At 34.9% G+C, this 23,059-nt stretch overlaps 11 protein-coding genes, 1 non-coding gene and 3 pseudogenes across 15 annotated transcripts, besides 1 other annotated feature; 7 read left to right on the forward strand and 8 right to left on the reverse strand.

Annotated features, from left to right (window-relative positions):
• Positions 1-92: 92 nt before the first annotated feature.
• On the reverse strand, positions 93-167 carry TVAGG3_0377430. The gene has a single exon. It is a non-coding gene; the product is annotated as a tRNA-Met (tRNA).
• A 2,143-nt stretch (positions 168-2,310) lies between these two features.
• On the forward strand, positions 2,311-2,672 carry TVAGG3_0377440 (annotated as a pseudogene). The gene has a single exon. A coding segment is annotated over exon 1 (362 nt).
• Positions 2,673-2,690: 18 nt separating this feature from the next.
• On the forward strand, positions 2,691-2,933 carry TVAGG3_0377450 (serine threonine-protein phosphatase family; the record flags this gene model as incomplete). Its single annotated transcript, XM_051231972.1, has 1 exon — positions 2,691-2,933. One exon carries the CDS (start codon positions 2,691-2,693, stop codon positions 2,931-2,933), a length of 243 nt encoding a protein of 80 aa, XP_051101702.1.
• A 987-nt stretch (positions 2,934-3,920) lies between these two features.
• Positions 3,921-18,902: a mobile genetic element.
• TVAGG3_0377470 (phage tail repeat-like family) lies at positions 6,603-7,184 on the forward strand (the record flags this gene model as incomplete). The annotated part of the gene is made up of 1 exon (XM_051231973.1): positions 6,603-7,184. The coding sequence occupies one exon, from the start codon at positions 6,603-6,605 to the stop codon at positions 7,182-7,184; it is 582 nt and encodes a 193-aa protein (XP_051101703.1).
• TVAGG3_0377480 (uncharacterized protein) lies at positions 7,216-7,935 on the forward strand (the record flags this gene model as incomplete). Its single annotated transcript, XM_051231974.1, has 1 exon — positions 7,216-7,935. The coding sequence occupies one exon, from the start codon at positions 7,216-7,218 to the stop codon at positions 7,933-7,935; it is 720 nt and encodes a 239-aa protein (XP_051101704.1).
• On the forward strand, positions 9,383-10,002 carry TVAGG3_0377490 (uncharacterized protein; the record flags this gene model as incomplete). Its single annotated transcript, XM_051231975.1, has 1 exon — positions 9,383-10,002. A coding segment is annotated over one exon (620 nt), but the record flags the coding sequence as incomplete, so codon positions are not given.
• Positions 11,521-12,347, forward strand: TVAGG3_0377500 (annotated as a pseudogene). The gene has a single exon. A coding segment is annotated over exon 1 (827 nt).
• On the reverse strand, positions 13,012-13,887 carry TVAGG3_0377510 (protein of unknown function, DUF4106 family; the record flags this gene model as incomplete). Its single annotated transcript, XM_051231976.1, has 1 exon — positions 13,012-13,887. One exon carries the CDS (start codon positions 13,885-13,887, stop codon positions 13,012-13,014), a length of 876 nt encoding a protein of 291 aa, XP_051101706.1.
• Positions 13,924-14,373, forward strand: TVAGG3_0377520 (uncharacterized protein; the record flags this gene model as incomplete). Its single annotated transcript, XM_051231977.1, has 1 exon — positions 13,924-14,373. One exon carries the CDS (start codon positions 13,924-13,926, stop codon positions 14,371-14,373), a length of 450 nt encoding a protein of 149 aa, XP_051101707.1.
• TVAGG3_0377530 (protein of unknown function, DUF4108 family) lies at positions 14,390-14,809 on the reverse strand (the record flags this gene model as incomplete). Its single annotated transcript, XM_051231978.1, has 1 exon — positions 14,390-14,809. One exon carries the CDS (start codon positions 14,807-14,809, stop codon positions 14,390-14,392), a length of 420 nt encoding a protein of 139 aa, XP_051101708.1.
• On the reverse strand, positions 14,851-15,435 carry TVAGG3_0377540 (His-Me finger endonucleases family; the record flags this gene model as incomplete). Its single annotated transcript, XM_051231979.1, has 1 exon — positions 14,851-15,435. The coding sequence occupies one exon, from the start codon at positions 15,433-15,435 to the stop codon at positions 14,851-14,853; it is 585 nt and encodes a 194-aa protein (XP_051101709.1).
• On the reverse strand, positions 15,636-15,880 carry TVAGG3_0377550 (annotated as a pseudogene). The gene has a single exon. A coding segment is annotated over exon 1 (245 nt).
• Positions 18,903-18,988: 86 nt separating the features above from the next.
• On the reverse strand, positions 18,989-19,441 carry TVAGG3_0377560 (protein of unknown function, DUF4106 family; the record flags this gene model as incomplete). Its single annotated transcript, XM_051231980.1, has 1 exon — positions 18,989-19,441. The coding sequence occupies one exon, from the start codon at positions 19,439-19,441 to the stop codon at positions 18,989-18,991; it is 453 nt and encodes a 150-aa protein (XP_051101710.1).
• A 218-nt stretch (positions 19,442-19,659) lies between these two features.
• TVAGG3_0377570 (protein of unknown function, DUF4106 family) lies at positions 19,660-20,664 on the reverse strand (the record flags this gene model as incomplete). Its single annotated transcript, XM_051231981.1, has 1 exon — positions 19,660-20,664. A coding segment is annotated over one exon (1,005 nt), but the record flags the coding sequence as incomplete, so codon positions are not given.
• A 421-nt stretch (positions 20,665-21,085) lies between these two features.
• Positions 21,086-22,065, reverse strand: TVAGG3_0377580 (protein of unknown function, DUF4106 family; the record flags this gene model as incomplete). Its single annotated transcript, XM_051231982.1, has 1 exon — positions 21,086-22,065. A coding segment is annotated over one exon (980 nt), but the record flags the coding sequence as incomplete, so codon positions are not given.
• Positions 22,066-23,059: the final 994 nt, after the last annotated feature.

Below are 23,059 nucleotides of genomic sequence, written 5' to 3' on the forward strand. Positions count from 1 at the left end.
TGTATATCAAATCAAAGAAATTTATTATGATTTTGGATAGAAAAATTTGACATTGGATAGTTCACAATTATTTTTTGTTATATTACCAAAAAGAGCGATGACTGGACTCGAACCAGCGACCTTAAGATTATGAGTCTTACAAACTAAACCAACTGTTCCACTTCGCTGCCTCGAATAAAAGCCCCTACTGCCAATTTTGTTAAAAATATCCACTTTTCGTGAAAATATGATATTCTAGAACCTCATTAGATAAGCAGGACAATAAAAAAAAGGAAGTGGGGCTTCCAGGCACTTCGTGCCTTCTAGCCCTGAGGATGTTTAGAATATGAGAGAGGTCCTATAAACCGGAGAAAGTGTCATATAAACATCTGTCATTTTACTCAGAATTTTCATGAAATTTACACCAAAAATATATTTTAGGGTAGAAGGGTATATCTAACCTCTTTTCTAACCTCATTTCTAACCTCTTGAATTTTCATGAATTTTCATGAAATTTACACCAAAAATATATTTTAGGGTAGAAGGGTATATCTAACCTCTTTTCTAACCTCATTTCTAACCTCTTGAATTTTCATGAAATTTACACCAAAAATATATTTTAGGGTAGAAGGGTATATCTAACCTCTTTTCTAACCTCATTTCTAACCTCTTGAATTTTCATGAATTTTCATGAAATTTACACCAAAAATATATTTTAGGGTAGAAGGGTATATCTAACCTCTTTTCTAACCTCTTTTCTACCCTCTTGAATTTTCATGAAATTTACACCAAAAATATACTACTAGGGTCATTTACGAAGAAATCTCAACAAAGTCTTTACGATGAAGTCTTGACAAAGTCTTTACGAAGAAGTCTCAACAAAGTCTTTACGAAGAAGTCTCAACAAAGTCTTTACGAAGAAGTCTCAACAAAGTCTTTACGAAGAAGTCTGAACAAAGTCTTTACGAAGAAATTCATGAAAATTCAAGAGGGTAGAAAAGAGGTTAGAAAAGAGGTTAGATATACCCTTCTACCCTAAAATATATTTTTGGGTCATTTACGAAGAAGTCTCAACAAAGTCTTTACGAAGAAGTCTCAACAAAGTCTTTACGAAGAAGTCTCAACAAAGTCTTTACGAAGAAGTCTTGACAAAACATTTACGAAGAAATTCATGAAAATTCAAGAGGGTAGAAAAGAGGTTAGAAAAGAGGTTAGATATACCCTTCTACCCTAAAATATATTTTTGGGTCATTTACACTCATTTACGAAGAAATCTCAACAAAGTCTTTACGAAGAAGTCACAATAAAACATCTGTCAAAAACCGCTTTTCTGTCACTTTTCAGGAAAAAACATTTTTATTATTATATATAAATGAATTTTACAAAACCACCGTTACCCTTCTTTGGAAATAAGAGTAGATGTAAAGATATTCTATTGAGAGAACTTAAGAAACTACCGAATGGTCTAACATTTGTAGATTTGTTCGGTGGAAGTTTCTATATATCCCATTTGTGCCATACAATATTCCCAGACTCAAAGATTATATGCAATGACTTCGACAACTATATGGACCGTCTCAAACATATACCAGACACAAACAAAATATTGAAAGAGTTAAAAGAAAAGATACCTATAGGTAAGATGGAACGTATACCATTAGATAAGAAAAATATTGTCAGAGAGGTTTTGAAAAAAGCAGAGTATATTGACTGGGATAGTATATCTTCTAGACTATTGTATAGTGGTTCTATAAGAGTTCATGACATTGAAACACTTATGTCAAACGTTTTATATCTTAACTATACAAATGTTTTCAAAGAGAACATAGAAAAATATACTGAGGGTATAGAGTTTGTGAGATGTCATTGGACAGAGTTGTATGAAAAATATAAAAACAAGGAAAATGTTTTCTTTATAGTGGACCCGCCGTTCTATAACACATACGATTTTTCAATACCAAGTAGACTGGACTTTGAGAGACTCTTTAGAAACTTTAGACGTTTTACATAACCATCCATGCTTTTACTTTACATCCGATAAAAGTGGTTTGGAAAGTGTCATGAGATGGTTAGAGGACATACATGACTATGAGTTTAGATACGATAAGATAGAATATGAGAGAGGTCCTATAAACCGGAAAAAGTGTCATAACAAAGAAATTTTATTGGTAAGTAAATGTGGTTTGAAATAGGACTACTTGTTTTAGGTTTTTTCCATTGTGTCATTTACTTATTTGACGTGGCAGAAAGATATAGAGAATATGAAGATGAACCAATGCCTGCAAATGTCCAGTATATGTACTCGTAAGAGATATTTTTATCTAATATTAAATGGACGCACAGAACTTAGCGAATGCACAGCAACCTGGACAACCAAACCCAGAGAATATTCCAAATGAAGTTAGAATACAAACTGCAATGGCAAACTATGGTCAAGTGCCAACAGATGTACAAATGCAAACTGCCATGTCAAATGACGCTGCGTTAGGCTTACCACCATGGTATGCAAATATGAGATGGAAAGAGTTTTATACAAACCCCGAAGTGGGATATAAACAACTCTATGCAGATGACGCGAACACAGGAGTTGACCAGAGTATGTTTTCTACCAGAGGAGAAATAGAATGTATGAGCTCCAGTTAAAGAATGCAATGGAACTCAACAGGAAACGTAAGAGACTAGGTGGACATTAGATTTTTACATATAGTAAAATGGGTTTCTTCAGTAGTATTGGAAACTTCTTTCGAAATGTTGGAAGAGGTATATGGAATGGAATAAAAACCGTAGGAAGAGGAATTTGGAACGGAGTCAAAAATATTGGTAAAAGAGTAGGTCAGTTCGTTGGTATTATACCTAAAGACCCTGAACCAGAAGAACAAGCTCCTGTTATACAACAGCCTGAACCTGCACCACAGTCTAGTTGGCAACCAAATCCAACACCTCAACCGTATTAAAATTATATTTTTACCGTTCGATAGTAGTTGTATATGAAACTAAGTTCTAAGTAAAACGCGTGGTATAATGGAACTATTCTCTTTCTTCCATCTGTTGTAAACCATACTTGAAAGTCTGAAATACTTCCACTCGGTGGTTCATATAGCTTTGTAGGTTTTTCGTAAAAGTCATTTGCCAAGCATAAAAAAGAGTTTTGTGCACCAGAAAATGAAGCATGAACTATAATAGCGTCAGAGTCGAAACATTTTCATATGTTCCATTAGGGTTTGAGACTTCATAATAGTCCGGGTGTACTGGATACCATGCAGGCTGATTTAACATCCTCAAAAATCTATGCCATGCCAAGTTGTTATATTTTGTAGAAATATAAACGTTTTCTCCAAGGTCTTCTATTTTATTGAATTTAACAGTTGCATTTTTCCTGTCATATATAATATCGAGATGGTACTCTCCTTCGTCAATGTTGTACTGTTTTGCATATTCGAGATAGATATCGTTTATTTTTTCTGAAAAGCTTGAAGAGTTGTTTCTAAGTTTACAAGCAAATTCACTTGTAAAAGTTTTCCCTGTTCAAATTTCTCATACGTACGTTTCTCTTTGTTATAGTATCGAATTTCAAAAGCGACCGTAAATGGGAAACCATGTATGGCTTCTGAAATGAACTTCATTCTACGAAAGCCAATAGCTTTTGTGACGGATGGGTCTCTTAGCCATCTTAACGGGTAGTCAAAACGATAGCCTTCATGCTTTACGGTCTCTGTCTCAAACTTTTGACCGACATTCGTAAAAAGTTCATCTAATGGTTTAGTTGTAGCAACTCTTGAATTTTCTTTTTCTATTGAAAGCATATTTTATCTAGAATAAAAATGTCGAAAGAAACAGCGTCTATGAGAGAAATACAACACAACCGACAACTCATTTTGCAAGCTCTAAATAAGAACACAACAAACTTTTCAAACTATTCTAAGATATCTGAGTCATTGAAAGAAGGAAACTTAAAACTGACGATAAACCCAATGACAGACGAGTTTCTGTTTCAAGACAGTAAGAACCATACTGTTTGTATAAATCCAACAAAAAGAACTTTAAACGAGAAACCTATAGATGAACTTCTTTTGAAAGCAGATATTGACAACAAAGCTGACAAAGAGTATGTAGATGCAACAAGAGACTATATTCTCGCATGGACAGATAGAACATACCCACAAAAACATCATACACATAACATCTATGACGTAGATGAACTACCAGCAATGTTAGATGACAAAGCTGACAAAACATATGTTGACAATAAAATGTCAAGTGAAGTGACAAGAGCTGACAAAGAATATTCTAAAAAGACTCATACACATACCATATCTGATATTACAAACTTACAAGAAACCTTAAACAAGAAAAGTGACGTTGGACATACACACGATTTCTTCGCAACTTTGGTATAGAAAATATTGAAGGAACGGTTGAAGGAGCTGGTGGGGATGTATTAGATTGGAAACCTCCTAACTTTCCACAAGGTTTAACATCGGAAGAAGACATAACAACGATGAGATACATTAGATGTAGAAATGTCTATGTCATGGAGGATGAAAACAAAGTTAAATTCACTGCTCAAGATTTATATGATAAAAAAGCTGACAAAACAGAGCTTCAAACATTAAAGACAGAAATACTTCAAACAGTATATCCTATAGGTTCTATTTACACGTCAATGAACTCTACCAGACCAGAAGTAGTACTTGGTCTCGGAACTTGGACTCAAATAGTCGACAGGTTTTTGTATTGTGCAAACTCTTCAAAGGAAACAGGTGGAAGTAAAACGATTTCAGGTGCAAATTTACCTGCGCACAGTCACTACGTAAGTTTAACTACATCTGAAGCAGGTTTGCATAGTCATAGATTTTGGGATTGGTCAGGAATGACAAAAAGGTAAAGGATATGATGTTAAAGAGGACGTTAAGTTTGCTATAAATTGTTACTGGAGTAACACTGAGGTAGGAGGAAGCCATACACATCGCGTTTCAGGGTATACGCAAACAACGGGACAGAGTAAAGACTACATGCCACCTTACATGACAGTTTACGCATGGTATAGAAATGCTTAGTCGTCATTTTCAACTTCTTTAGCATATTCGTCAGGAGTTGTCTTATATTTGTTAGGAACTGTCTTTGAAAGTATACCACCTTGAACTTTGACAAGTTTGAAACGAGGTCTGACAATAGTAGTTTTATCTTCTGCTTGCAGTGTGTACATTTTGCCATGTTTGCCTAAAACTTCATAATATTCTCTTGTATACTTTCTTCTATTTTTACGAACACGAATGTGAGTACCTGTCGAGTTCCCATTGTTGTCATAGTCAATAGTATTTTCATATGGGTCGCGTTTAGGTATTTCTATTTTTACTTTGTCACCTTTCTGAAGTTTGAAGCCTGGCATTCTTTCTTGTTTGTCTCTTTTGACTAAAACTATTAAATATATAGTCTTTCTCTAAGTCAGGGTTGTTTTTCATTTCTTCGGGGGAGTGGTTTCCCAAACCTTTTTGTTTACGGTTATTGTAAATATTTAAAACTTGTCTCATCTTTGCCATGGAGAAATGTCTATATTTGTCGTCATATGACATTTCATTTGCTTCACCACCTTGTGGTTGGTTTAAGTCTCTTAAGATTTATACAACTGTCAATGACACCAAGAGCAAATGGTTTTGGTCGACAATGAAATATTGGTTTACATTTTTTGAACGCAGATAGTTTTTAATATCATCTGATTTGAAAGAACTTTCACAGTCAGATGTCAGTTTTGTTGGATGGTATTTGTCAACGAATATTGTCAAAGCAGTTTTTCACATCTAAAATATTTTTGGACTGTAATGGTATGGCTTCACAGTATCTTGTGTTTTGACCGACAAATATTAGCCAGTATGGAGTCCATCTTCTCTATACCTCGGAATGTTTCCAAGATATCCATAAACCAAGCATTTGGTGTTGAACTAAAGATTTTTATCATGAGTGCTTTCTTTGTTGCCTTAGAAACATACGGGTCCTTGTTTGGATTCGTCATTTTTATCCTATAAGAAATGGGTTTATTTGGCGCATTAGCAGGAGTTGCATCCAGATTTTTGCCCGCAGTGGGAACAATAGCCAGAGGTGTATTTGGAGTTGGAAGGAAGATTTTGAGTACATTAGGTATACTTAAAGAGAAAGCACAACCTATTATACAAACTGTACAGAAAGGTTGGGAGGTAGCACGAGATGCAGCAAATCTTATTCCAAATCCTGAAACAAGAGGAAAAGTTCAGAGGATGGATGACAATGTAGGAAGACAAGCAGGAAACTACTATAACAAAGCAAATGACTACTATAACCAAGCAGGACACTATATGGACCAAGGTGAAAGATTCTTTAACAGAGGATATAACCATGCACAACAGTGGGTAAACAACAACCAACCGCAACCGCCTCAAACGTGGGGAATGTAAAATTTTTTACTGAGATGAAATGAACAATACAGCATTGAGACAAATGGGTTCAAGATGGATTTGTCGACTTCCAGCAGTTACACAACCACGTGTTTGTCAAGTTCTTCCTATACCTCAGGAAGTTTTAGACCGACTTAAAAAACCTAAACAACCAGTTGAAAAACAAACCAAACTAAAATTTTTTACTGAGATGAAATGACCGAAGAAGTTGAAACGGTAGATTTGACACCACAAACAAAAAGTTCAGAACCATTGTCAAAACCTGTCAAAGAACTTACAGATGAAGAGAAAAATTCAATAATAGAAAGTGCCAGGTCTGGAAATACAAACCCTAACTACAAAGTCACTTTTCATAGAAATGGAACGGCTAGTATCTCAAAAAAGAAACAGACTCTCACAAATAAAATATTAAAGTCTGAAGGAGCATTCGAGACAACAGATGGGAAGGTTTACTTCACGGACCAACAGTTCATTATAGAACATCTCATTGACTTAGAGTCGAAATATTCTAAACTTTACAACAAACACAAAAAGTTGAAAGGAAAACAAAAACAGATGGCATATGATATTTATGAAGATACTAACGACACAACTGTTCAAGCAAGTGAGGTAAAGTCAAATGAACCGAAAAGTGACGAAAAACCAATAGAAGAAGGGGAGCCAAAAACTGAAGAAAAACCAAAACCAAAGGTTAGTTTCAATACTAAAAGTCAACCTTCATTAGCTGGTATGGGTTGGCGTCAAAGACTTTTGGTAGCTGGTGGCTATGTTAAGTAAAGTAAAAAAATATTTTTTTATTTTTATAAAAATGCCTCCGTATAGAATGGATAGAAAATCTGCTAGAATAAAAGCAGAGTTGCAAAGATATGGTTGGAAAGTTTCAAAGAAGTTTAAATATAGGAAGGGAAGACCCATAAAAGTCTATGACAAACTGGCTGGTCTGACCTACGAAATGGACCTTGAAACAGCACGCGCCAATTATCCAAACAGACTAGAGAGGTTAGAGGAAGAGCGTCTTATGGACATGCCTTTCAATGTTAGTGAGCCTCAGGTTGAAGGACAAGACGGCTTTGCCAGATTCTACTGGAAACATAACGAACAATTGCATCCTTTGAGAAGGAAAAAAGGTAGTGCAGAGGATGGTCATGCTCCCATGGAAAGAACAAGATATGCATATGAAAAGTATCGTGAGGTTAGAAGTCAAATTACATCTGGTCGAACCTTTACAGTAAACTTTGACGAAGGAAAGAACAAAGAAGGCTTCATGGGTGTACTTGCTGCCATACAAGACGGAAATAAGAAAGGATACAATCTCAGACTAACCGTAACAGATTTGGACGGTCATATATACTATGCACATGGCAATGTCACAACAGCTGCAATGCTTCTTGACGCTTTCAAGACTACAAAGAGAGAACAAATGGTTGACTCCGACTCAGACATTTTGAATGCGATTGAAGGGATTGCAAGCGTGAAGTTCGAATGGTACCAACCTAACCCTCAAGCAGTCAGACAACTTGTTTGTTAGATGAGAAATATGAAGTAAAAACGTTTACTTTTAAAACAGTATATTTTTACATATATTAAATGTTTCAGGTTGAAAAACAAAGACAAAGTAGCAGATACAAAACCGTTAGACTATATCTTTACAAATGCCGGTAGGACTGTTTCAGATGAAGAAATTTCATCCCGTTCATACAGGTTTGACTATCCAATTCGTTGGCTTCAAAGTCCTTCAGATGCAAAGGCAATAGGATTTAGAAAAGTTTTGTTTTCAAAAAGAACTAACGCGTTTATGTTTGCGGTATATTTTCATGGGCGGTATAGAGGTCATGATGGTCTAATAGACAAATTTGACGAAATGAGAATCTTTACAGTTCGTTCAGACGAAAGTCTTGAGAAGACTCTAAATGACTTTCAAACTCAAATAAACAAATACTACTGGGAATTTCAAGAAAAATACGATTCTTTACTAAATGGAACATACTATCTGAAACTAGAATATGACAAGATGAACTCCACCGTTTCATCTTTCAAAGGATTGAAAATAACCCTCCAAGAGATACACAGTTTTTATTTTGGCAAGTAGACAAACGTTCTTGGGCACAATTTCTTCGGTTACTAAACCAGAACGAACCATTACCACCTGACGGTCCGTTCTGGTTTATACGCCCACCAGCAGATTTGACAGTTTATAGAAACGTGTTTGACCCTCAAAATGTTATGTGTCATGCAAGTTTCAGTTCAAGCAACAACAGTTTTCTATGTATTGGTAAGGACTTTTATGACTTTGCTTCTAAATTCTACGAACCACCTAGTAACAGTTTCTCTGACTTTCAAGTTTGGTTCACAACAAATGGTGTGCAACATATTATTCCATTGTACTATGACTTTTATCTCGAATTGTCTTTCATATACAACTACGGAAAAGTGCTGAAAAAGTATTGAAAAATATAATTTAGGTGAAGAGGTGAGATCTCACCTCTTTTTTCACCTCTTTTCTCACCCGTTGAATTTTCATGAATTTTGTGCTGAATTCGACAAAAATGAGTTTTTGGTTGAAAAAAGAGGTGGAGCCAAAAGTGGCTCGACCTCAAAACAAGCATTTTGTGAAGAATATACCAACCCGCGGAAAACAGCGGGTTGCTTTTTATACAAAGTTCACCCGTTGAATTTGTCATGAATTTCCTTAAGATAGAAAAAAATATATTTTAGGCGACCAGGTCACTCGGTCACTCGGTCACTCGGTCATTTTAACTTCTCTGAAAAAGTGTGACAACATGACATTTTGACAACAACACAGGAAATAGATTTCATCGTATATTTTTTGTTAAGACTTCATCGTAAATGTTTTGTTGAGACTTCATCGTATATGTTTTGTCGAGATTTTTATCGTTGTGGTCCGACGGTTAAGCCACAAACGAATGTCCGACGTCCCACCAAAAATATTTTTTTATTTTTATTGTAAGAACAGTATGACAGTCGAAGCAAAAACGTTCACGAACAAATCTAATGGCGAAACATTCACAAAAGGCACTTACAACGGTATTGAAGTCTTACGTAGAGACAAGGATGGTTATATAAATGTAACAAATATGTGTCAGCAGTTTAGGAAAGACTTTAGAAAGTTGTTGGAAAATAAGTCCTGGGAAGAGTATTATACGGCATTTTGTGAAGAATATACCAACCGCCGGAATTCCGACGGTTGCTTTTTATACAAGGTTCATGCAGGAATTCCTGATGAAATCAAACAGGTTAGAGGAACGTATGTAGACCCAAGACTCGTAAACTATATTGCAATGTGGGCTTCTCCAAAATATTGTATAGCAGTTGGAAAAATTATGGACTCCATAGACAAGAAAGTTCATGAGAAATTAGATGAAGAAGAACTTGAAGATACAGCAGAGAATGCAAAACCTTTGTTCGAAGAAGAAGTTAGAAAAATGCATGAAAAACAAATAGAACATGAACGTGAGATATGTTCTGGTTATAGAGACTCTCCATACGAACTAGACCAATGGGAACAAGAAGATTTAAAGAGAGAATTTAGAGAATATGAACTCGCTAAGATAGCATTAGAAGCTGCAGAAAAGAAGTTAAAAGTTTGGGGTCGTTTTGTACAAAAATATTGTGAGTAAATGAACCATTTTTTTCGACAAAAATATATTTTAGGGTAGAAGGGTATATCTACCCCGTTTTCTACCCTCTTTTCTACCCTCGTAGAAAACACACAAAACTCTTGAATTTTGTTGCTGAATTCAATAAAAATATATTTTAGGGTAGATGGGTATATCTACCCCGTTTTCTACCCTCTTTTCTACCCTCTTGAATTTTCATGAAATTTACACCAAAAATATACTACTAGGGTCATTTACGAAGAAGTCTCAACAAAGTCTTTACGAAGAAGTCTTAACAAAGTCTTTACGAAGAAGTCTCAACAAAGTCTTTACGAAGAAGTCTTAACAAAGTCTTTACGAAGAAGTCTTAACAAAGTCTTTACGAAGAAGTCTTAACAAAGTCTTTACGAAGAAGTCTTAACAAAGTCTTTACGAAGAAATTCATGAAAATTCAAGAGGGTAGAAAAGAGGGTAGAAAACGGGGTAGATATACCCTTCTACCCTAAAATATATTTTTATTGAATTCTGAGTAAAATTCTGAGTAAAATATATTTTAGGGCTTGTGTCAAACCGTTGAGTTTTCACAAAATTTAAAAAATAACGTTTACCATGTGAAACGTTTATAAAATAACTGGGGTAGAAAAGAGGGTAGAAAACGGGGTAGATATACCCTTCTACCCTAAAATATATTTTTGCTGAAAAAAATGACCAAATTTCATGAATTTCCTTAAGATAGAAAATAAAAGCTAGTTTTTTTAAAATATTTTTTTTTATTTTGTATGTAAGAACAGGAAATGTCAAACACTGAGTTTGAAACAGTTAGAAAGATAGACAATGACACCAAAATGGTTAGAATTGGTGATTTAAACGTAAGATACTCAAAGAAATACAAGAAATATTCTTTGTCAGACATTTTAACACCATCTGGAAAGAGAGCAAAGGACTGGGTTAGAAATGCTTCATCTCAGAAAATTTTGACAAGAAATCCTGAGCTTTTGATATCGGTAAGATTTCATGGAACTACAGCATATCTTATAGACAAAAGTCTTATACCACTAGTTTTGTTCTGGATTGACCCAGTTGTTGGATATAATTTCATAACATATGGTTCATTCGATACTGAACGTTGCAGTGAAGGCTTACTTTACATCGTTCAGAAACCGAAGGACTTCAATACAAAGAGATATAAGATAGGAAGAACATTTAATATAACTAAAAGATATGACAGTACAGTCAATAGAGTTAAGGTTGTGTTCGTTAACGATATGAGAGCTGCTGAAACAGAACTGCTTGAAAAGTTTGAGAAAATGTATGGTGCTCCCACGAAAGGTAAAGAAACGTTTGAAGTAGATGAGATAGAGAAAGCTATAAAATTATTTGACGAAGTTGCTGAAAAATACATGTAAAGCGTTTATTTTTGGTCTTTTATACAAGATAGAAAAAATAAAGTTAGTTTTATTTTTTTTTATTTTTTTATCCGGAATATAAAGACAGATATGTCAACAACAGAGAACACAACAACAGTTATAGTCCATGAAGCCATAAATGAAGAATACGAGTACATACAGTATAACAAACAACTCCGTCTCATTCGTTCGGTCAAAGATGACATGTACCAAATGCAAAGTATTTTGAATGCTCTTCGTTCTACAAAGCAAGCATATCATTGGTTTGAAAACCAACAGACAAAAGAACTTTTAGAAGAATTTCCTCATATGTTTGCTACCCTCGGAAAACCGAGGGTAGAGATTCCGTACGAAAATCGCAAGAATTTGGCTCCTGGTTTGAGAGGTTGGTATGTACATAGACTTTTAGTAAATGCTGTTGCAATGTGGGCTTCACCTCGTTACGCTTGTTATATTTTCATGATGTTAGATGAAATTCATAGACAAGAACGTGAAGAGCTAGAGAACAAGCTTGAAGCAAAAGATGAAGTCATTGAAGCAAAAGACAAAAACATACAGAAAAAATACCACGTTCGGTACCAAAAGGAAAGGAAAAGAACTATAAGTATATGATTTACACTGAAGAGATGGAAAATGAAGAAGACAGAGATATGGTTATGTTGCATTTAGTCAGAAGAAACAACAAAAGCTTTTACGACCTTGCTAAGATTTACAAATCTGACAGAAATTGGTTCTATCGCGAAAACTTACCGATTTCAATGACCCCAAATGAAGATGTGAAACAAATAGTTCAAGATACTTTACCTCAAACACACTATGATATGAAAGGTTGTACAATACTTACATTCAAAGAAGATTTACCATTGTTAAAGGAAAAAATAACAGAGTATTTTGACAACTTCAAACAAGTAGAGTAGATGAGCCATTTATTTTTACGCTTGACTTCAGATGGCTCAGGTAGCTCTAGATGGTAAATTGGCTTGTCAAATCCTTCTGGGTCTATGTCGGTCATTGTTTCAAGACAAGTCTTTTACTTTTCAAGACAAGTCTTTTATTGTTTCAAGACAAGTCTTTTTTTTTCAAGACAAGTCTTTTACTTTTTCAAGACAAGTCTTTTACTTTTTCAAGACAAGTCTTTTACTTTTTCAAGACAAGTCTTTTACTTTTTCAAGACAAGACCGTTATTTTTCAAGAAATTTTTGGTGTAAAGTTCTCAAATTTGAGAACAGTGGTCTTGCTTGAAGACGATACCCGTACTTTTTCAAGACAAGTCTTTTACTTTTTCAAGACAAGTCTTTTACTTTTTCAAGACAAGTCTTTTACTTTTTCAAGACGAGTCTTTTACTTTTTCAAGACAAGTCTTTTACTTTTTCAAGACAAGTCTTTTACTTTTTCAAGACAAGTCTTTTATTGTTTCAAGACAAGTCTTTTACTTTTTCAAGACAAGTCTTTTATTGTTTCAAGACAAGTCTTTTATTGTTTCAAGACAATGTCCGACGTTCCTCTTCCTGAATGTCTTCCAAAGCCAGAAGAACCGAAAGCTGCAGAACCACAACAGACTAAGACCAAACACTTACATTTTTACGCTTGACTTTTTACAATTTGAACTTTGTTCGCGTAGATGTGAATTCTGAAAGAAGTATGAGGGTCTTGTATGACTTTGTACTTCTCCCATAGTTCATGTCTGTCAAACTTACCTGCCATGGACTCTTTCATAAGTTCCATGAAATCGTCTTCGGACAATCCAGGGAAAAGTATGATATCAGTAAGTATTCTTTTAACATCCTTACTTAAACTCTTTGCTGTCTGTACACAAATGACAACTGAGATGTTAAAGTGTCTGAGCTTCTTGAGAATTCGACACATGTCTTGTTCTCTGTTCTTTAACAAAGGATGAGAAGCAAAGTCATCTAAGATAAGAAGACATCTATGAGGGTAAGTCTTCCAATCGTAAGATTGCAATTTCTTCGAAATGTATTCTATCTCTTTCTGTTTGTTTCTGAAGTGTTTTCTCTCTAATATTCTCTGCATTTCCTCATTTGGGTCTTTAAACTTCGAATTGACATACTCATTTATAGCATTGTACTTCAAAACTCTTCTTTGGTACTTCTTTATCCAATCTAACAACTCAGTATCCTTTATACATACTAACTTAGACTTTTTTATAATATCTTTGAACGAATTGACGGTTTGGTCAAAATGACCAGAAGTACTACAAATAACAACTAACTCATAGAATGGGTTCTTCTCATCTAGTTCTTGTTGTTGTGCAGCCATTTTAAGATAAGTGAAAGTCTTACCCGACCCAGGTGGTGCGATTAGACCTGTTATACCATTCTGAGCAAATAAGAACTTGTCATGTATAGGCTTTATCTGAGCATTTTCTAACTTCCTCTTGTTCTTGTTTAAAACATTCTCAAATTTCTTGTCAATGTCAGCAAACTTTTTTTCTAACATATTTTTAGAAAAATTAAAATTTTTATCTTTTTGAAAATGTCTAGCGATTTCGCTATCTATATTCGAGACAAGCTTTTTGACAGCAAAACATCTGTCGACCATAAAATCTTACATAGTGTAAACAAGAAAGGTGAATTTGTTCTAAAGTTCTGTTTTTGGGAATATGACAAGAACCATAAAACATTACAAAGAGCAGTCTTAAAATTTGTCAATGACAGACTTGTTGACAGAGATGACGCCGATTGGAAAGATGAAGTCCAACAAAAGTTCTTAGAATGCAAAGAAGACACATGCGCTGTTCTTGAAGATGAAATAGGAAACAGAATAGATGAGCTATTAAAGGACAAAGAACTTTTACATAAATATGGTTCGGAGAAATTTGACATAACTCCACCAGAAAAGAAGAAGAAAGGAAAGAAAGAGAAAAAAGTAGAAGAGAAAAAAGAACCTGAACCAGTTCCAGAGAAGGTGAGATATGACATGTAAAAATAAAATTTTATTTTTAGAACATTTCTGGGTCAATGTCAATGTTCTCTTCCTCTTTAGGAGTAAACACTGGCTTAGACTCTAAAATCTTTTTACCCAATTTACCTTGAACTTCAACTATCTTAGACTCATAATATTCATAGTCGTCTGCTTTCTTTGGTTCATAAGGTATAACAAGTTTGTATGCTTTACCTTCTTCGAGTTTTGAGAACTTTCTGTCAAAATTTTCTTTGACTGCTAACAAACCTTCTATGTCTAAGTCTTCAAATTTCGCACCATTTTTAGTCACAATAGCAAACTTAACTGGTTCGATGTTCCAAACTTTGTCAAATGTAGACTTTTCAAAATGGTAGAAGTAAACATTCAAATAAGCGAATGGAGCTAACTTATCTTTGACTTCTGTCATGTACTTGTTGACTGAAATATATTTCGTCATCTTTTCTATCGGATAAAAAAATATTTTTTTTTAAAAACGTTTTAAAATGGTATGCCATATAGCTTCTTGAATTTGTTAAGAAGTATTTTAACGCATTTTCCATCTGTATCTCTAGCGTTTACAAAAGCATAGTCTTCCTTAGTAAAACATACTTGTAATTTTCTATAGTTTACGCCGGTATAAAAGTAGAAAGAGTCTTGTTCTTCGCTATAGTAGTAAAACTCCAACGTATGCTTGCCATAGTCTGTAATTTCAATTGTTTCATCTTCTAGTTCGTCGACAAATTCGAATACAATATCTCGAAATTTGCTTTTGTTCTTATTGTTTTCAGAACGAGTAACCCAACGTAAATTTTCAAGTCTATTGTCGTTTCTTATATGGTTTATATGGTCTACAAAAGGTAGATTGTTAGGGTTCGGTATAAAATGAGTTGCAATGACAACATGTTTAAGATAGCGTTTTCCACCAATCCTCATCCTAGCATATCCGTTATTTTGCTCCCATTCGCTTAAAACTCTTTTTGTCTTTTTGTTTCTGACTTCAAATGACTCACAACAGTGAATTTCATATTTCTCATCTAACAAACAAGTTTCCCAACGGTCCTTTCCAACAAACTCAGCGTACATTTCAAATAAAATAAAAAAATATTTTTTTTGAAAAAATGTTTTATTCCATGCAATGTTTTACTTCTCATCTGTAACAAACAAGTTTCCCAACGGTCTTCTCCAACAAAACTCAGCGTACATTTCAAATAAAATAAAAATATACTGTTTTATTCTTGACTTTGTTGTTGCATTTTTTATTCTTGACTTTGTTGTTGCATTTTTTATTCTTGACTTTGTTGTTGCATTTGTTCCATTTGTTGCATTTGTTGTTCTTGAGCTATTTGTTGTTGAAGTTGTTCTTGTAGTACAATACTTTCACCAGTTGCATCTTCCAATTCGAAACTTTCTGCCGTCATTGACAAATACATAGGACATAAAAGTTTTACAGGAACAAAGTTTGCGTCAACTAAGGTTAAGTTTATGTTTGCTAAAGTGTTTGAGTTTACTAAAGCTGAAAACTCTGCATTCGAATGAACAATAGGCAAACCAGCAGAGAAAGTGTTGTTTATACGCATGAGTATCTTTTGGTCATAGTAGTTTCTGTCGACATTCGAATAGCACTTTGAACCTAAGTTTGAAACAATATATAAAATAGGTGTACTTAAAGTCAATGGAACAGACAAACCTTGTATGACACCTTTTCCTGTTATAGGAAACTGTTGGTAGTAAAAACCAATATAAGTTTTGTATTATAGCTCATATCGTTTATAGTAAACTCAGTCGGACATCCAAACATAATGAAACCTGCTCTAGTTGCAGCACATGTTACACTCGTCCTTAAAGTATTAAATAAGTCAACAAACCTGTTGGTGGTATATCTGAGTAAGTATCTTCAAAGGAGTATTTTTTACCATTCACAACAATAAAATCTTCTGGTGTCAAAAGAGCAAAACAGGCTTTAGTCGTCATTGTGTTTAAGGTTAGTTTACAATATCGTCCTTGAGGACTTTGTAAGTTTGTTGTTATAGAATTATATGACTCAGGGTTTTAGTCGTAATAGTATAAACCATTGTGTCTTCTGCCATTTACTTAGCAAATAAATTTTAATGAAATGTTGTGGTCGTCAAATATTTTTATAACGTCTGGGAAACTATATTTTAAGTTCAACGTTTCACCTCCTTTCATAACGTATATCTTGTCAATGACATTATATGAAACACCACAGCAACTAACGTCGGGTTCTATTTCTTTGATGTTTATATCGTCTGCCTCTGTCAAAAGTTTCAATAGTTCTTTCAAAACTTCATGAGGTGCGATGACATATGAGTTCACTTTTACAGGGTTGTGCTCAACCAAGTTTAACATTATACCCAAAGCTTGACAAATCTTCTCCTGAGTTTTAAGTTTGTCTTTAAGTTGTTGGTAGTCATTTCGAATATCTGCAACAGAACTTAAGTCTCTGCTAACTTCAGGGTATTTGTTGTTCTTTTACAGGAACTATTGTTATACCATCTTGGTCTTCGTATGGTTTCCCCACTTCAACATCTCTTTCTTTGACATTGACAACAACACTTTGACTGTTTGTTTGAGTTGGTGAATTTAACTTCACATCTGCCACCGCCATTAAACCTTTTGAAACACTCACGCTTCTATTTTTCGGAAATGACATTTTACTTAGAATAAAAAGATGGACGTATTCGAGTATCTCTTCGAATTGAAGCAGAACAAAGTTTACACACACAAACAATACAAATACATTGACAGAATAGTTCTTTATACAAACAATGGTAAATGTTATAGAATAGCAATATTTGCTGAACCAAAATATTTCCATAAAGCAAAGAAAGTTGGTATAACTGAAATGGTGAAAGTTCTTGAAGCAGACAAAAATATAACAACAAAACTTACAGATATTTCTAAAGGTAAGTTTATAATACAATTTTATGTCAAAACTGGCGTACTGTCAATATTTGACGGAGAGAAGTCAGTTCAAGAACAACTTACTGACCTGCTGCCAAAATCTGCTCGATGGAAGCTGTCGTTATGCCAATCTGAGGAGCCCCAGCGTTTCATCGAACGAATCTTCAAAAGAGCATCTTCCGTGAAAAGTGCTATTGGTTTTGTAAACTTCTTTGCTCTCAGTTCATCTGGACCGTCTCTGTCACCAGTATATTGTATTTGTACAGTACCAACAGTTGAAATACCACCCATAAAGTCTTCTGAGTCAGCAAATGGAATGCCAAGCCAAAAGTTTGAACGGTCTCCATTTGTATATTGAGTTTTTTGACCTCCTGTATGAGTCCATACTTCACATATGGCATAATAGAACTTTGCATTTCAGGGTTAATGTTGTTGTGAAGTTGTTGTTAAAGTTCATAGCATCTAATGTCAAGTTGTATGACCTCATATCTTCAACTGTAGAATATTCTTCTCTTGGATAATATTTGCCATCTATGTTTATATGGTATTTAATACCAGGGTTGTAGAAGCAAGAATAGTCATTTATAGTTCGTCTGAACAGTACAAACATAGTATCTGCATGTTTCATTGCAGTTGTTAAAGCAATATCTGTTCTTGCACCTGGGTCAGCACTTTGGTTTCCAACTTCACCTGCAAAGTCTTTGACAGATATTTGGTGTATAGGGAACATAAGTGGAACTGCAATATATTTGGCAGCTAAAGCATTTGAAATATCTGGGTCCAACATATAGACTGCAAGTCTGCTTTCTATTCTCTTGCATTCAAACTTTTCGCATGTGAACTTAACTGGGTCCCAAGCAGTTCCAGCAGCATTGAAGTAGTAGTTTACTTCAGTGTTGAGGTTTGAGAAACCAAAGTCTAAGTCAACTTTGTCTTTGCAAAATTCGGCGAATGACGTTTGATTTGCTCCCTTTACGTCTGTAAGAGTGAATGGGTCTTGTGTTGGTGCAATGACTAAGTTATTTTTGCTTGGAGTAAGTTCGATAGAAATTTTTCCTGCCCAGTTTGGCAAGTATCTTAAAAACCTGAAGATGAGGAAAGATGACAAAGGAACTCTAAGTTTCAGTTTTACTTTGGTTACTGCTGCTGCAGTTTGTCCAGAAAGGTCAACATAAACTCCTGGAACGTTAGGGTCAAGTCTTCTTATTTTCTCAATAGTTGCATACTGGTCTGTTTTCTCTAGCTTGTGGTTGTACTGAGTTTCTCAAAGCGAACCATTCATAGTTTGCCCATGTTACTGTTTGAACTAAGTCAGAGTTAGAATATATCTTATATCCCATGAAAACTTCTGGAGCATATTGGTATCCGACATAGAAAATTCCATTGCAACCTTTCTTGTCAGACAACTTGGCAGAAGGTTTTATTTCAATGTCTTGTTCCACGTATAAGAAAGAGTTGTCAATAGAAATTATATGAAACCTGTCGCAAGCAATATCTACTGTTGTTGAAGAACCTTCTCCAAACTCACCTACGTTTCCATAAGAAACAGCAGTTGTATATTCGTAAGTTCCAGGAACTATTTCTGACCTTCTAATGGCATTGTCGCATTCGTTATACCATTCGGAAACATTTCCATTCATGGCATCCAAAACTGTTGGCGTTATATTCTGAGCGGCGTACATTTCATATGAGTAAAAATATAGAATAGTTGGATTTATATGTCATAATAGAACCCACGTGGACCAAGCTTTACTTTCTTCCTGACTGAGTTTTTAACTCTTCTTTTTCCTTCATTGCCCTCTGCTTGAAGTTGTTGCATCTTTGCATTATGTTCATCTAGTATGTTGCAAATTTCCCATGTCCTTTTTGCCTTTTGGCTCTGGTCGCCCATCTCAGGTAACCTATATCCTAGAAAGAGTTTGTCATAGTCTGTATTTGAGTCTTCGCGTATTGTTTGCATGACTCTTTCCTGAGTTTCCGGTTCAAGCTCTTCAAACAGTGCCTGTCCATATGGAATATGCTCGTTTCCAAATATATGTTTTTGTAGCCATTCTGGTTTTCTTTCCATGTTACCAACTATATCTTTTGTGAATGGGAAAGCTTTTACCCAATCTTTCAGTCTTGCGTCGTTTATTTCTGTAGTTGGTTTTATTTTGTCAAGGAACATGTTTTCAATACTAACATTTCATTTGGTACTGTCCATTTGAGTTTTCTTAAATATTCATCCCTTCTCGGTTCATTGTCTGCAAAGTAAGTTTTTATGACATTTTGTAAACTTTCGTTTGCAAGGTCATGTACAATAGGTTCTCTTCCTTCTCTCTCCCTAACTTTCTTTCTAAACTCTTCACCAAATATACCATCTCTATGGTTCTGTGTAGTTCTTTGAGATAAATGTTCTAGAACGTCAGGTGTTATATTTCCATCAGCCATGTTCATTTCATACTGGTCCAAAATATCTGCATGTTTCATATCTTTCAATGGCATTAAAGCCGCGCTTAAAATACCAGCTATATCTGGTTCACCATTGACTTCCATTGCGTCTACAACTTCTTGGAATTGTGGTTGTAAGTTTATGAACCACCTATCCGGATTAGCTTTATGACCCCATCTCATTGTAGTTCCATCGTCTGCAGAAACAAAAGTAGGTTTGTTTCCATCTTGGTTAGGTTCTGAATGAACTTTAAACAATGTTTCATTTCTATATGTTTTCTTGAAATTTAACCTTTTATTTTCACCGAGTTCATCCGAAGATTGAACGTTAAATGCTCGTAAGTAAAAAGGGTTGTTGTATTTGTGTACATTTTCTTTCAGTGCTTCCATTCTATGCTGAATATTTTCATCTGGTGTTGGAGTCTTTTGTATGTCGGCAAACATTTTTCGATATTCTTCTACTATGTCAGCTGAATTTTTTTTAGACTCTTGGAAATATTCCATATTCTCCGCATACTCTTGTTGAGGGTCAAGATTTTTCGGCTGTTCCAAATCTTCATCTAGTTCTGTGAAGTTAGTTTCCAAAGGAGTGACTTGTTCGTTTCCTTCAGGCTCTTCTAGCTGTTGTTGCTGAACTATTTCTTCCATGTCTGGTTGTATCTGAACTAGTTCTTCCTGTGGAGTTTCTTGTACCTCATCTGCTGGCATTTCATATATTCCGAGACCGTTTTCAACAAGTTCCCTTTCTAAGTCATCCGGACTCAAAAACCTTTCTTCTTTCGTTCCGTCTCTATTTTTTACGCGTTTCATGACGGGAGTTGAATTGTCATTTAGCTCTGACATCAAATATCTCGGAGTAAATTCAGTCATGTCATTTGGATGATATGCTATTAAATCATATCCCTTAGCGAGCTTGTATTTTCCAGGTTTGAAATTATATCCCATTTGGTGCTGAACCATAAAGCTAAATAGGTTCGGGTCAGTATTTCCATCCTTGAACTTTCTAATAGCTTCTTTATATCTGTCACTAAAGTCAATACTATCTGGGTAACCATAGTCTTCCTTAAGCCTTTTTAAGAATTCTTGGTTTCCTTGTTCTCTACTTCTTTTATGTCCTTGCTCTGTTTGTGGTTGTTGTTGTGCAGGGTTTTGAACTGTTGGTTGTGGTTGTTGTTGTGCAGGGTTTTGAACTGTTGGTTGTTGTGTTGGTTGTTGTGCTGGTTGTTGTGTTGGTTGTTGTTGTTGTGCTGGATTTTGAACTGTTGGTTGTTGTGTTGGTTTTGGTGCATGCCTGTGTCTGTGTCCATGTGACGATGTAAATGTTTTAGGTAGTCCTGGTGCAGGTGCTTCTCTTGGAGGGTTTGGTGGTATATAAATTCCAACAGCTGGTATATAAGTTCCACCAGCTGGCACATATGTTCCATCTGCAGCGTAATGTCCTACCTGACTTTTCGTTCTTAAGAAAGCATTTACTAGGTCTGTTTTGGTCTGTTGTAACTCTTTTTCTTGACTTTTCACAACAGTTGCTCTAACGGCGTCATAGGCACTTTGAACTGCCTGTCTCGTTGCTGCATCTGTTATTTTCGTCATATTTTGTGCTACTTCTTTTAACTCTTTGTCGAAACCTTCAGACTTCAGTTTCTTTCCAGATGAGAAGTCGTTCACTAGTTTCACCTTACTATGAAGAGCTTCGAAGGCGTTCTTAAAGTCAGCATTCGTTAAAGCTTCATTTGAACTGTCTTCATCCGCTTGTATTTTTGTCCTTATTGACCCTATAAGCTGGGCTGCTTTGGCGTTGGCTTGGGCATCTAACCAGTCATTGTTAGCTTTTATATATTCTGCGCTTTTCATTGCCTTTTGCATGGCTGCGTCGTTATTTTTACTTTCTTGTGCTAAGTTTTCATACTGTACGGTTTGGTTTTGCAACTGTAAAAGTTTTTCTGCCTTTACATTTGCTTCAACTTCTTTTTTATACTCATTGCTATCCATATATGTCTTCAGGGCTTTTTGTTTTATCTCTTCATCTTTCAGTACTTTATATTGAGTAGTATGGTTTTTCAAATTTATGACATCTTGTTCCATTTTTGCTACTTCTGCTGCTTTTTCTGACACTTTTTTCGCATATTGCTCTGTACTTAGTTCTTTCAGTTGTTCTTCTTTCTTCTTTTTCTCTACGTTTAACTCATTTAGTTTCTTTGTGTGTCTGTCATATTCTAGTTTCTTTTCGTTTTCACTTATTTGCTTCTGTATGTCTATGTTTGACTTTTTGACATCTGTTATTTGATTTTTGAGTGAACTCAAATTCATTTGACTTTGAGGGTTATAAGCTGTTCCGTCTGCAGCTCCACCATAGCCTGCCATTTTCGCTAAAAGTGCCGCTCTTAAACCTCCACTCTGTGCACCAAGAACTCGGTTTAAAAGCATAGGATTGCTTGACATTTGTTGCAACATAGTGGGGTCATTCAGCATTTGTTGTTGCAACTGTTGTTGTGGTGTCAGTTTTACTTTTGGATGTTTCAATGCCCCTTCCTCTTACGTATATTCTTACGTAGCTTACGTGGCATTTTAAGTGAAGTTAAAAAGCGGTTTTTGACAGATGTTTTATTGTGACTTCTTCGTAAAGACTTTGTTGAGATTTCTTCGTAAATGAGTGTAAATGACCCAAAAATATATTTTAGGGTAGAAGGGTATATCTAACCTCTTTTCTAACCTCTTTTCTACCTCTTGAATTTTCATGAATTTCTTCGTAAAGACTTTGTTAAGACTTCTTCGTAAAGACTTTGTTGAGACTTCTTCGTAAAGACTTTGTTGAGACTTCTTCGTAAAGACTTTGTTGAGACTTCTTCGTAAAGACTTTGTCAAGACTTCATCGTAAAGACTTTGTTGAGATTTCTTCGTAAATGACCCTAGTAGTATATTTTTGGTGTAAATTTCATGAAAATTCAAGAGGGTAGAAAAGAGGTTAGAAAAGAGGTTTAGATACCCTTCTACCCTAAAATATATTTTTGGTGTAAATTTCATGAAAATTCATGAAAATTCAAGAGGTTAGAAATGAGGTTAGAAAAGAGGTTAGATATACCCTTCTACCCTAAAATATATTTTTGGTGTAAATTTCATGAAAATTCAAGAGGGTAGAAAAGAGGTTAGAAAAGAGGTTAGATATACCCTTCTACCCTAAAATATATTTTTTGGTGTAAATTTCATGAAAATTCATGAAAATTCAAGAGGTTAGAAATGAGGTTAGAAAAGAGGTTAGATATACCCTTCTACCCTAAAATATATTTTTGGTGTAAATTTCATGAAAATTCAAGAGGGTAGAAAAGAGGTTAGAAAAGAGGTTAGATATACCCTTCTA

Source organism: Trichomonas vaginalis, chromosome V (assembly GCF_026262505.1).
Source record: "Trichomonas vaginalis G3 chromosome V, whole genome shotgun sequence".
NCBI classification, from domain to species: Eukaryota; Parabasalia; order Trichomonadida; family Trichomonadidae; genus Trichomonas; species Trichomonas vaginalis.